Source organism: Balaenoptera ricei, chromosome 19 (genome assembly GCF_028023285.1).
Source record: "Balaenoptera ricei isolate mBalRic1 chromosome 19, mBalRic1.hap2, whole genome shotgun sequence".
NCBI classification, from domain to species: Eukaryota; Metazoa; Chordata; class Mammalia; order Artiodactyla; family Balaenopteridae; genus Balaenoptera; species Balaenoptera ricei.
Genome location: NC_082657.1, coordinates 46403749 through 46417265, shown reverse-complemented (window position 1 = coordinate 46417265; position 13517 = coordinate 46403749). Strand labels below are relative to the sequence as shown.

The window sequence follows — 13517 nt, the reverse complement described above, 5'->3', positions numbered from 1 at the left end:
CAATTGGTGGCTGAAGGCACATAACTAATCAAGAATATAATGGGGGAGCTCCTGAGTGAGTGACAAAGATCCCAGCCACAGTGACATCTGGAGGTCAGGCCTGCTGATGCACCAGCACTGGAGAGGAACACTGGGCCTAAGCCTTCAAGGAACTAAGCAACAGTTGGCTCAATTCAGCATATGCTCCTAACCAGATCAAAGAAACACCACAATGCAAAGCTAACAAGATCAAGAGGGGCCACATAATCAGTTCTGGACCATTCTGGTTGAAGATACAAAGGAAGAATGCTAGGTTTTGGAGGGGGAGGAGAGCTACAGCAACCGGATGCCAGGCTGCTTCTGCTGCCCCTCAGATAGCACTCCCAGGGCTGCTAGCTCTGGAGCCTTGACTGTCTCACTATCAGGAGTCACAGATTCAAATGGCCACAGGGGCTGGACAGGAAATGCAAAGGAGTGAGGCAGTCCAGGTGGGGACGGGTGGGCTGGAGACCACAGTCCCCCTACGAACAAGGCAGCCCCTGCTCAGAGGCAGCTGATAGGCTGCCCCATGGGGATTCAGGTCCAGCGTTCCCTAAACTACTGTTTCAGAAGCCAGAGATCTAAATTTTTATGTCAACTCTTGACTTTAAATGTTGGCAGCAGACCAAACCAAAGCACAACTGCAGGCCACGTCTGGCCCACAGGCTTCCCAGTTTGCAGCTCCTGATCTGGAGGCTGAACAACAAGAATCGCCCAGGTCCCTTTAACACCCCCACCACACTTCTGAGGCCTTGGGGGAAGAAAGGTCTCGTGAACCTGACTGGAGAACAGGCCCGGGAACTGCAGCAGCTGGTGACGTTCCAGTTTACTTGCTACTCCACTGAAAAGAAGAGAGCAGACACCAGAGGATCTTTCTAGTAGAAGCAAGTGTGGCCTTCAAAGAGCCCCAGACAAGAGTCAAAGATGAGATCACTCAGGTGGCTCAAGAAAGGAAAAGGATTTATTAGCCCATTTCCAGGACAGGGACCCGGGGGCAGTGGCCGGGTTCAGTGTTCTCACATTCAGAGGGAAGAAAAGGCAGCAGGGAAACCCGCCTGACTGCCTTCACTCGTTCTCATCTATACAGCTTTGTGCTCACAAAAACCATCCTCTTCTCCTGCAGGGAGGACACAGGGCCCGGAGGGAGAGAATGGCTTGGCTTTACTCTTGGCCTTTACAGACAGAGCCTGGGCTGGGGACCCAGGGCATCAGCCATTCTGTTCACACGGAGCAAAACTTGGGTCTAGAAGGGATGGGCAGCGGGGCTCTGGCCAGCGATTCTGAAGGTCTGCTGCACCAAGCCCAAAGCACGGGCTGCTCCCTGCTCCTTGACGCTTCAGGCAGATTTTAACTTTATTTATAAACAAGACAAAAATCCAAGCAGCATTAATTTAGGGGAACAAAAAATGGTTTAAAAAAAAACCATGGAGGGGCAGGACAAGGAGGTGGTGAGCATCCAGAAGAGGAGGAGAAGGAAGCAGGAAGAGCCAGTATTCCACTGGGTGCCGAATGTGCTTCTGCGTCTCCGCGGCTGGGGAGGCCCTTCCTTCCTGCTCCCCCAGCTGATGGCCAGACAGCAGAGGGGACGCCGTAGTGACTTTAGGACAAGCCCTGGAGCCCTGTCTGGCCACTGACGTGGGGAGTACCATGGATTGACCCCAGTCAACTCCCACCTTCACCATCACGCATGTGAAGAAGGTTTTAACTCTCCTGTCCAAAGTCCTCTGAGAATTTCTTCACTTTCAGGAGGTCATCTGCATTCACGGTGGGCCGCGTGGTGGCCAAAGACCGGAGCATGTCCGACTGCAAAGACAAGTGCTTGCGGGTGAGGGAGGCTGGGCTCCAGGGCCTCAGCCTGCCTCAGTCTCAGCCCCATGCAGTCCAGGGTGGGAAGAGCCCTACCTCCGAGGTCACCCCCCAGCCCCTAATGCAGAACTCCCGTTGCCTGGCTTCTGCCTGAAGGCCTCCTGGGACAGGGACGCTCCCCTCCTGAGGCGGCTCGTGTCATTTCCAGACGGCCTACTTCCGGTTGAGAGAATCTAAGTTCCCATTATTTCTTAACTCGTGTGAGAAGCTCCTTTCTAACTGCACGCCCACCACACCAGGCCCAATGGCAAACACTTGCCTCACAGAACAGGCAAGACCAGGATAAGGAGAGGCCAAGAACAGTCAGATGAGAGGCTGCCTATGCAACTGCACCAAATCAAACCGTGCTGACATTTACTGGTTCCTTCTGTGTACAAAACAAGCTCTGTGTAGTCCTCTCTCCCAGCTGGCCACTTACCATGCAAACCACAGGCTCTAAGAGTTTGTCACTGGGGACATCCATCCAAGTCATCTCCATGGCCCCTGGGTCCCCTGGTGAGCATGGGGTCAGAAGGTCGTCGATCATAATGCTAGGGTTGGTGCGGGAAGGGCCACAGACCTGAAACCAAACAGGAGTTTGACTGGCTGGAGGGGTTGCCCCTTGGCATTTGGGGAAGGGGCAGGACGTCTCAGGTTTCTGAGTCCTGAGCAGAAGGTGATAGCACGGTATGAACAAATGCCTGGGTTTCTAGATCATCAGTCTGATCTGACTGATGGGCTCCTTCAAACCCTTGGGCTGGGCAGTCAGTGTGGCTCCAAGTCTGATTTCAGAGGTTCGTGATCAACATGCTATTCCAGCTACTATTCTCTGGAATCTCAATCTGTGGCCCAAATGCCTAGAAAGCTTCCTCTTCCTCACCAACTCCATCAAATCTCACCACAAGTGCAGTGACATCAAAATGTTTTTCCAACCGAAGGCTGTGTGCTCCATTGGCAACATCTCCCCAAATATCCCCAAAGCTCAATCCCTCCCATCCTTCAACTCTTGACTCAGTGTCACCCAGTATGGCCTATCCTTTAAGAGTGAAACCTACCCACACCCCCTCCAAACCTCAGAAACACCAGACCTCCCTCCCCGGCTCTGTCTTCCCCTCATCACCCTCTAAGAAATGAGTCGTTATTTTGTTTGTTGTCTGTCTCCCCCACTAGAAACGAGGCTCCTGTAGGGCAGGGATTTTTGTCTGCTGTGGTCACAAGTGTCTCCCCAACACCTAGAACAGTGCCAGGCACACAGTAGGACCCTCAGCGACACCTGACAAACATCTGCTGCGTGAATGGAGTTCCTCTTCATGGTGTGTGATTTTGTACCCATTGCTTTCAGACATGCAGCACGGTCTACCATGTGCATCAGCACAGTGCTGACTGCAGGGGTGGCAGAGGTGACAGTCACGGTGCCCTGTTCTCTAGCATCACACAATCTGAGATGGTCGCCCTCCAGCCAGAACTGCAGGGGAGGTGGAAGCAGGTGCAACCCCAGCCCCTGGAGTCAGAGAGCTCACCATGTACTTACCCTTGGCTCCCCAGGAGACCCAAAATGTGTCACCCAAGCAGCCAGAAAGCCAATATCCCCTTTCCTGTGACACTTTCTAAGCAATTCCTCGCTGGCCCGCTCACCTTTTTGAAGTGTGTTGCTGACTGTACTTTCCTCACGGGCTGCATGAGGGAATCCCGCACGATGATGCTGATGTCTGCGCCCGAGTAGCCTTCCGTCTTCCGGGCCAGCTCGTGGATGTTGGCGTCTGTGAGGTTGTGAGGAGTGCTCCCCAGATGCAACCGGAACATCTGGGCACGGGCAGCCTCCTCCGGCAATGGGATATAAATTCGCTTTTCAAACCTAGAGAGCCAAGCACATGGCAGGACTTGAGAGCGGATGGTGGGATGGTCTCAATGGAGAGGCTCGGGGGGCCCTCCAGAAGCCGGCTTCACTAAGGGCTCTGCAGACATGGAGAAGCCGCCAGAGAAAGGGGGTCAGGATGCACCCCCTGCTGCCAGCAGCAGGTTGACCACGGCTGGAGACAGATCTCGGCCCCTGGCTCCTACTGGGGAAGACTCACCTCCTTCTAATGGCTGAATCCAAAACCCACGGGATGTTTGTGGCACCAAGTACCAGAGTCCCATCATTGTTATTCCCCACCCCTGTGGAGAAAGGGAAACACAGACGCCAACTCAACACCTGTAAGGATCAGTCAGAACCTGTGGGAAGGACCTCAGGGACTTTGCGTCCTGAACTGGAGCTGTCCCTGTGACACCACCGGCAGGGACCCGGCTGGCTTTACTTGGGTGAAGAGCCCTACGGCCCTGCCTGCCTTGGGAGGGGCGGAGAGGTGGCCGGCCAAGGCTGCAGTAACCTGTCCTCAATGAGAAGGAGCTAAGAATTGCTTCTCTGATATCCCCTCCACCGAAAGGACAGTCAGATCCAGCCACAGCTAAATAATGACGCCCTAGGCTGGCTTTAGGGGGGGGACGAGAACCAGGGAGGGGACCCGGGACTGGCACACACCCTGCATCTGGACCAGGAACTCCGTCTTGATCCTTCGGGCGGCCTCACTCTCATTTTCGTTGCGGGATCCGCAGAGCGAATCCACCTCGTCGATGAAGATGATGGAGGGCTTGTGCTGCCTGGCCAGCTCAAACAGGTTCTTGACTAGCCTGTGAGGGTGAGACACAGGCTTGGGATCCAGACACCTGCACATATGCCCAGCCGGGGTCCCAGCACCACCTCTGCTCTCGCCCTTCCCTCGGAGAGGCTGAGACGACAGAAAAAATGGTGGTAACAAATCCTCTGGCAGCACTGCACCGAGAGGAAGAGCAAGCCTTGGCAACAACTTCAAATCCTGGCAGCCCCGTTCATTAGCTCTGGACTGAGGACAAGTCACTTACCTTCCTCTCCGCCTCAGTTTGATCGTCTGCAAAATGGGAGCCGGTGTGGGGAATAAGTTAACTGCATAAAGTCCCCAACAGAGAACACTCAGCTGAAACCCAGTTACTGTGAGCGCCTTTCCCTTCCCTTCATGAGGACTCATGGCTCCCAAGTTCCCTTCCAGTCTCCGTTGGCTCTGTCAGGACCGTGTCCCACCTGACGAGCTAGCAAGATACACCTCTCCCGGCTACCCTTCCCTGCCATCCACAGTGGCTCCTCTGGGAGGTGATTCCAAGGGCAGGGAAGCTGGACCACGAGCAGCTGCCAGGGCTGCCAGGAGAGTGGAGCCTGGCGGCTGACTTACTTCTCACTCTCCCCCAACCACTTAGACATCAAGTCTGAGGAGGACACAGAGAAGAAGGTAGAGTTGTTGGCCTCCGTTGCCACTGCTTTGGCCAGGTAGGATTTCCCTGTGCCAGGGGGTCCAAAGAGCAGTATTCCCCGCCAAGGGGTACGCTTGCCTACGAGAAAGAATGAACTGAAGTAAGCTTCTTCCTGATTGGGGAAAGGGAACAGAAAAAAGCAGACGGGCCTTAGTCATGGTAAACACAGTCAGAAATGAAAAGTTCTACATGACAACTTTGCTCTAGGAGCAAAGGAGTAAAGGGAACTAAATCACCTGCCGAGGGCTTGATCCTAGCCCTGGCTCATGACCCCCAGGACCTGGCAAAGTGACACTGGCTGGCACTGGTTCCTGACCCTGCCTACCACTGAGATGGTCGAGTCAAAGTTCTAGCCACAGAAGTGTTTCTGACACTGGAGAGAAGCCAAGGAGTAGATGACCGTGATGAGCAGGCCCTGGGCCCTTGCCTGCCAAGGGCAAAAGGGAGCCGAGTCACCATCTGCCACCTGGACACCTTCATAGTGGGGGCCCTCAGCTGGCGGCCTCAGAAGTCTGATTTTTCTTTTTTTTTTTTTGGCCACGCCACGCGGCTTGCAGGATGTTAGTTCCCTGATCAGGGACCGACCCGGGGCCACAGCAGTGACAGCGCAGAGTCCTAACCACTGGACCGCCAGGGAATTCCCAGAAGCCTGATATTTTTGCATCTGGGCCTAAAGTGGCTCAACTCTTACCTGTGAACAAGTGTGGGAATTTAATTGGCAAAATGACAGCTTCTTTGAGGGCCTCCTTGGCCCCCTCCAGCCCGGCCACGTCATTCCACCGAATGTTGGGCTTCTCCATCACGACAGCACCTGTAAGATGAGGGCAGAGCCTTCGACCTGGAGCCCGACTCACCAGGGGGTCCTTGCCACGTCCCCCTCCCGTCACCACAGGCCTCAAGCCTCTTACCCATCAGCTGTTCTTGCAATTTCTTTTTCTCTGGATTATCCCCTTCACTGTCACTATCGCTGCTGGGAAAGGAGACAGAAGATGACAGGCTGGAGCAAGAGGCAGTTGGCAAGGGGGCTCTCAGAGCAAGGCCAGGCTCTGGCTGCCAGCCTGGTGCTAAAAAGATGCTTTCCCTGCTCAACAGTGGTAAGAGGCCCACAGACAGGCACCTCGGGGATGTTGGGGCCACACATCATCAGCACTCCCCTCTGGATCCTCCAGGAAACACTCTCATAACCCACCCTCGCTTCTTCATCAAGGGCATAAGAATCGCGGCATGTGTCCTCTCTAGAAGGCTGGTGAGGGACCTGTGCTTTGGCTGGACTTCAAGAGCAGCCAGGCAAGCACTTGGAGCTGTTACTGGCCTTTCATAGGGACTCAAAACAGGACAGCAAGTGGCTGTGCCTCCAGGGCCAATCCCTATTTGGACATAAGTAACTTGCCATCCTTAAAACTCTTCCAGCCCTCCTGGAGGTGCTTGCCCTCCTGCCCCTACCTCAGTGTGTCTCATACTCTGGGGAGTCTAAGCACAGGCGTGTCCTCTCCGTCCAGGAGCAGGGCCTCCCCCTCTGGGGAGGCAGCTGACACACCACCTTCCTCTCTCCTACTCCCCAGCTGGGCACCCTCCCCTCACCTCCAGGACACCACTGGCCTTTGTGCTCAAACCACAGATGGGAGGTGACAGGCTGTAGAGGGAACACTGGCTTTAAAGTCAGAAACAGAGGCCCCGGGTGTGGGTCCAGACTCCATCAAGTACCAGCTCTGTGGCCATCCCTGAACCTCTCTGAGTCTGCTGCCATATCTGTCAGATGAAGATGAGAATAACAGCAGCTGACATTTATTCGATCCTAACTGTGTTCCAAGCCCTCTTCTCAGGGACTTACCTGCATCATCTCACTTGCTCCTTAGAGCAACACTAGGAGGGAAGTCCCACTACCTTCCTCCTCCTACAGATGAGGAACCTGCAGGCCCAGGAGGGTCATGGCACTTGTCCAAGGTCACACGGCTAGGAAGTGGCAGAGCCAGGCTAGATCCTGAGAGTCTGGCTCCCCACCTTGCCCACAGCTTTTCAATACAGATCCAATGAGATGATGTATTGATAAATGGAAGTTTCCTGTAAAGTGCTTGACGAAGGCAGCTACAGGTATTATCACTATTATGAATAGAATTTCCCAAAAGGAAGGTGCCGGGGAAGTCCACAGCAGCATCAGCACCAAGATGACGGCGACACAGGAAACAGACACCTATTCGTGAGGGCTCTGGTCCCCACCAGGTCCTCCGCTCCTCCGTACTCACCCCTTGCTCTCGCTCTGGTTCTCTTTGACTGGCTTCTTGCCATGCTTCTCTTTATTTCGTAAATAATCCTTCAGCTTCTCTGCCCGGTCTAGGTACTGCATGCACTTGGCTCGAATGCTCTCCTTGGCCTTGTCGCTGTGTGCCTCATCTGCAAAGAGGAACCACGTAGGGGCCCCTTCGAGCCCCCGTGTGCCCGCCCTCCTCTCGCAAGGGCTCTGCGGCTGGGGAGGACCCCATGTGGGACTCACATTTGATAGCATGCAGGAAATACTCCACAGCATGCTGGTAGAGCCGGAGTGCCTCCTCGTAGTTCTTGGCTTTATCCTCTTCTGTGGCTTTTGTCACCAGATCAATGGCTTTCTGGAAAGGCAAAACATATAACCCAGTGCTTCCCAAGAGATCCAGAAAGCCCCTGGGTTCCAGGCAGCAGGAATACACTGATAAGAGATATTGTCAGGCCCGGGAATCTGTCAGTCACAGACCTTTATGTTGGCCTACTTGTCCAACATCAACTAGAAAGGCCCTGAAAGGAAGCTTTAAAACAACAGCCGTTCCTCTTCACAATACACTCATACAGTTAAAAGCAACCTCCTTCTCAGTCAAGCAGAAGCCTGATCAAATATCTCAGGTTAGGGCTCAAAGGGAGAGTTCACTTTCTATTTCACAGCTTCGGGGGAAAGAGAAATAGACCTGGACTGAGAGCCTGCAACAAGGCAAACCCCAGAACCAACTGATTGCTGTGCGGTTCAGCATGGAGGCCAGAAACTGCCTTTGACCTCATGGGCCAGAGAGGAGCCAGCCAGCTAGGAAAGTCCTCCATCGACACAAGAGTTTTTTTTTTGTTTTTTAAAATATTTATTTATTTATTTTTGGCTGTGTTGGGTCTTCGTTTCTGTACGAGGGCTTTCTCTAGTTGCGGCAAGCAGGGGCCACTCTTCATCGCGATGCGCGGGCCTCTCACTATCGTGGCCTCTCTTGTTGCGGAGCACAGGCTCCAGACGCGCAGGCTCAGTAATTGTGGCTCACGGGCTTAGTTGCTCCGCGGCATGTGGGATCGTCCCAGACCAGGGCTCGAACCCGTGTCCCCTGCATTGGCAGGCAGATTCTCAACCACTGCGCCGCCAGGGAAGCCCAGACCCAAGAGTTTTATGAGATGGACTTAAAGGGATCTCTGCTTCTTTCTACTGGCCCAACTCACTTCTCTAGGCTGAAAAGAGAAGATAGTTTCCCTAAAGTTGAGACCTAGGGAAGGGATGCTTAGACGTGTGATTCAATACACCAGTAGATCCAGGAGGAAAAGTGTGTGCTTACTCCAGAGGCATATATGAGCTGCCAGTGGAGGGGAGCGATCCTCTGGAACCTCCTAAGAACTCTGTGAGAGTCTCTGTAAACCTCTTAAACCCTGTAGGCCTGTACTCTGCACTGAACTTAAAGCATGCTGGATCTTTCAGGCAGCTGCCCCACAACTACATATCCAGTTTTAGAAACCACAGCTTTGCCAACCCGGGAAGCACTACCAGAATTATCCTCTGCAGGCTGATACAGCACTAGACACCAGGCAGGCAGAACCCACTGCATACACACAGTTCCATCCACAGTGAACAATAAGCCTCCTGACCAGCTCTTGGCAGGGCCTGGGCATCTGTGCAGCCCTTCCTCATCTGAAAATAAGAAGTCTCAGAAAGACACAGGGAGTGCTACAAAACAAACAGACTGGGATAGATTAGGCCAGGCTGATGTTAAACAAACTCACCAGGTTGAAGAGATGAGGAAAGGTGAGTGTTGGCTACTATTTTCAAGCTTCAGCTCCCTACAATACTTACAAATAGATAATGGCTAGGCACCCTGAACCTTCCTGAATAATTAGTTTAACCACAAGCTTCACATGTTTACTCTCCTCCACGAGGCCCTTCCTCCAGATAGACATGAAAGGGGTGCTCCTATCACCAGTAGCTTCTAGTTTCCAGAACACACACCCCCAGTTCCTTGGACTTTTCCACTCTATACACTTTGCTTGGGTCTGTCCTTTTGAAAGGGGGGTTCAGAACGATACTCCAGGTATGCCCATCCCCTCCCTCCTTCTAGATACTCTATTAATTAATGCACCTCAGAGTACATTCGGTTCTTCTGGCAACCATAAATAGTTTTTCATGTACAAGAGGACTGAGTTGCAACTTGGAGACGAACAGTTTTGCATAACAGGATGGAAAGGTGACAAAACTACCAGCCCTGCCAAATCTCTAGTAACAGGTGTGCCAAAGGATGAGGATGAAAGAAAAGGGTAACAAACATGTGCTAACAGAGGAGGTGGCAAACTTTCTGTAAAGGACCAGAATGTAAATATTTTAGACTTTCCTGCCATACAATCTCTGTTGCAACTACTCAACTCTGCCTTTGTAGCCCCAAAGCAGCCACAGACAATATGTAAACGAATGAGCAGAGATGTGTTCCAATAAAACTTTATTTATAGATACTGAAATTTGAATTTCATGATTTTCACATATCATGAAATATCCCTTTTTTCAGACACTTAAAAACGTAAAAACCTAGGACACGATGTTAAGTGAAAGAAGCCAGTCACACTGGACCACATATTATATAATTCCATTTATATGAAATGCCTGGAATACGGAAATGCATAGGGACAGAGAGTAGATTAGTGTTTGCCTAGGGTTAGGAGGAATAGAGGGACCGGGAGGGGGGATGTGTGACTGCTAAAGGGGCCAGGGTTTCTTTCTGGGGTGATGAAAGTGTTCTAAAAGTGATTGTGGTGATGGTTGCACAACTCTGAATATACTAAAAGCACTGAACTGTACACTTTAAATAGGTGAATTGTATGGCATGTGAGTTATATCTTAATAAAGCTGTTCTTTTTAAAAAAGGAAAAAACATTCTTATCTCACAAGCCCAATAAAAACTGGGCAGGTGGGATCTGCAGGCCATGTTTGTCGACCCGTGTGATAACAGCTTCTGCTGGTGGATGGTGGGGCCTGGCTTTGGACTCCAGCAAATTCCTGGCTTAGCACTCCACTGTATTCCACGCCTCTGTTCTTCTCTTTTTGTCCACCTGGAGTAACCATCCCTCCTCCACCTCCGGGTATCTGCATGCCCCCCCATCCTTTGACCACCCAGCCAAATGCCTCTTCTTCCATGACCTCTTGCCCAACTCCCCCAAGCACTGTGTCTGTCATCACTTAATGAGCACTTAGTATGTAACCGACACTGTGTTAAGAATGCTTTACCTGACTTAATCTAGAGCCACTGTCACAACAACCCTATATAGGGTATTACCCCACTTTACTGACGGAAAACCCGAGATTCCAAGATCAGCTAACGAGCGCCCAAGGTCACATGCTAGTGAGTGGCAGAGCCGAGATTCAAACTCCGGTCTGAGGCAAAAGTTTGTTTTCCGGCCCAGCAAAGGCCGGCAGCACCTGGAGGATGGGTCAGTCATGCATCCAGGTGGCGCCACCCCAGCACCACCCGACGCGATCTAGGGAATGAATGAAGGGTCTTTGGCCGAGAAGAGGAAATCGGAGACCGTGGAAGGAGCGGGGGTTTGTTCGAAGGGAAGCAGGAGGAGGAGGAGGGGAAGCCAGCGGCCCGACCGCGGGCCCGAGCTTCCCGGGTGTCGCTTGTGAGGCCTGGGTGAGGCTGATCCCCATGGCAGTCCCGGGGCGCCGGCTACACGTAGCGGCCTCGGGGCCCTGCGCGGCCGAGGGAGCCGGGCATTCTGGACGGGAGGCGACCCTCGGCTCCGAGCGCGAGAAAAGAGAAACAGGCGGAGGCGACGACAGGGCGACGGGGCGAGGGCGCGAGGCCGGCGCTCCGAGGAGGCCGCCCGCCCGCCCGCTCGCAGGCCCCGCCGCGCCTCCTTCGGCCTCCTCAAGCCGGGCCGGGCCGGGCCGCGCCGCGCCGAGGTACCTGGAGGGTTGACGTTGTCATTTCATCTCCTGGGTCCGCCCCACACCCCGCGGCGCTGCTTGCGGCCTCGGTCCGGCCCCGAGAGCCGAGGAGCTGGTCCGGCGAGGGGAGCCCGACGGGTCGGCGCTGGGCGCGGGTAGGGTGGCCGCTTGCAGGGGAGCCGAGTCCGAGGGCGAGCGAGTATCGCGGCCCAGAGCGGTCGGGCCCGAGCTGCGCGGCTGCCCCCCGGCGGCCACGACCGGCACTGCAGGCGCCGCTCCCCGCCGTGGCTGTGGGACTAGGGCCCGGACGGGGCAAGGGGCGTGTCGGGGGTGGGGCGGGACTGGGAGCCCGAGGGGGCGGGGCCAGAAGCAGAGCGGAATGGAATCCTCAAGTCCTGGATCCCACGTTGAATAAAACAGCACCTATTGGGCAGTTTTTACTCGCACAATAAGCCTGACTTCCCAGAGCTTTGGGTTCCTGATGTTTAATAGGGTATAATAATAATTAGTATCTACCTTGTCTACCTTTCGGAGAAAATGAATGAGCTAGCTAATGTAAACAGTGTACACCACACTGGGGCTCAGTCGCTGGTAACGGTTATTTTGATGCCGGTGGCTCTGTCTGAAGCCAATTCTGTTTTCCTTTATACTACTTTTCTCCTTAGGAAAGTGATTTTCTTAGGCCTCCAAAGCTGGGGGCTCTACCCAGGTGAACTTAAGCAGAGCAGATTGGTTGTTCACATTCACTGAGTTCAGCATGTTTAAAAAACCAATAGGAAGGATCTAGTAAAGAAAGCTAGTCAACGGGAATAGGACCAAAGCCTAGGTGGGTGGATTGGCTGCAGACATTATAGTGGGAGCAGAGAAGATAGATGGCTACCTAGGCCGGCCAGAAGATAACAAGAAGTTGGGAGAGTACCTTTGGATGAATTCTGTTTTCTTGGTTCTTGGTGAATTAGAAGGAAAGAGAATCTGCTGAGAGAGAGGGAGAGAAGGTAGAAGGCCTGGGGTGTGAGGAGAGTAAGGATGGTTTGAAATCATTTCAAGTGAACTGTGTTAAGGGCAAACCTGGTAAAGGGTGGCAACTTCTATAAATGTATAGAGATGACAATTTGCTTTGGATTTTTCTCCCCGGTACTCAGCCGCTCGAGTGCGTGTTCATCCATGAGGCTGCCATGAAGATAGAGCAGCAAGGGAATTCACAGGTTTGGTGAGTGTGGTACTGCAATGGAATCAGAGCCGGGTAAGGTGGGAAGTGAATAGGGAGAAAGTAAAAGTGTCAGTGGACTAATTGAGGACTCCAAAGATTGAAGGATAGTCACAGTGGGAACACACTGGAGAGGGATGCTTCAGTTTTTAATTTTGGAAATGGCTCTGTTTCAGGTATAACACAGTCGAGGGGCTACCATGGGAGCTGGAGGATGGGTAAGATGGAGCGAAGGGGCCATGATCACACATGGGGAGTTCAAGGAACCAAAAGGCCCGGGTGCTGAATATCCCTGTGGACACTGGAATCAGGATAATGGCAGGAGTGGCAGGACAAGGCCTTTGAGGAGTCTGGGTGAGATGAGGAGGCAGACACCCTCCAAATCATGGCTTCTCAGCTTCTACCCTGAAACACTGCTCTTTTAGACACTGATGGCTGAGTGGGGAGGCTTTCATTTGATGTCTGGCACCAATGATGTTATGTTATAGTCACTATACTTTTGCATCATTGAGAGCTCAGGGCTGGGGCTTTTCCAGGGGCCTGGCACAAGACAGATACTCAATATCTGCTGGAAGAACTAATAATTAACTAAAGAATTAATAAGCAAACAAAAGAGAGGGACCTAACTGGTGGATAAACGTGAAACAGAGCAACTGAGAACATATTAACTCCACTTATTTGATAGGCTGTTCCAACTGGAAGACAGAATTAAAATGAAAAGTCCCTACAATTAGAGAGGTTTGTATTAGCCTTCTAGGGCTGCCATAACAAGATACCACAGGGTGGCTTAAACAATAGAAATATATTTTCTCACAGTTCTGGAGGCTAGAAGTTCAAGATGAAGGTGCTAGCAGGGTTGGTTGGTTTCTTCTGAGGCCTCTTTCCTAGGCTTGCACTTGGCCACGCTTTTGCTGTGTCCTCAGAGTCTTTCCTCTGTTCACATGAGCCATGGTATCTCTTTGTCCAAATTTCCTC

The 13517-nt window shown here is 52.7% G+C and overlaps 1 protein-coding gene across 2 annotated transcripts; it reads right to left on the bottom strand.

Moving 5' to 3' along the window:
- Positions 1-961: 961 nt before the first annotated feature.
- On the bottom strand, positions 962-11529 carry VPS4A (vacuolar protein sorting 4 homolog A). 2 transcript variants are annotated; one of them, XM_059905283.1, is made up of 11 exons: positions 11355-11529; positions 7679-7790; positions 7431-7578; positions 6096-6157; positions 5879-5998; positions 5109-5265; positions 4385-4533; positions 3939-4020; positions 3499-3718; positions 2303-2443; positions 962-1821 (listed from the first exon to the last, which is right to left on the bottom strand). In XM_059905283.1, the coding sequence occupies exons 1-11, from the start codon at positions 11373-11375 to the stop codon at positions 1720-1722; spliced, it is 1314 nt and encodes a 437-aa protein (XP_059761266.1). In that variant the 5' UTR covers positions 11376-11529; the 3' UTR covers positions 962-1719. The 2 variants fall into 2 exon arrangements, with proteins under 2 accessions (XP_059761266.1, XP_059761267.1); XM_059905284.1 differs by having other exon boundaries at positions 6096-6154.
- Positions 11530-13517: the final 1988 nt, after the last annotated feature.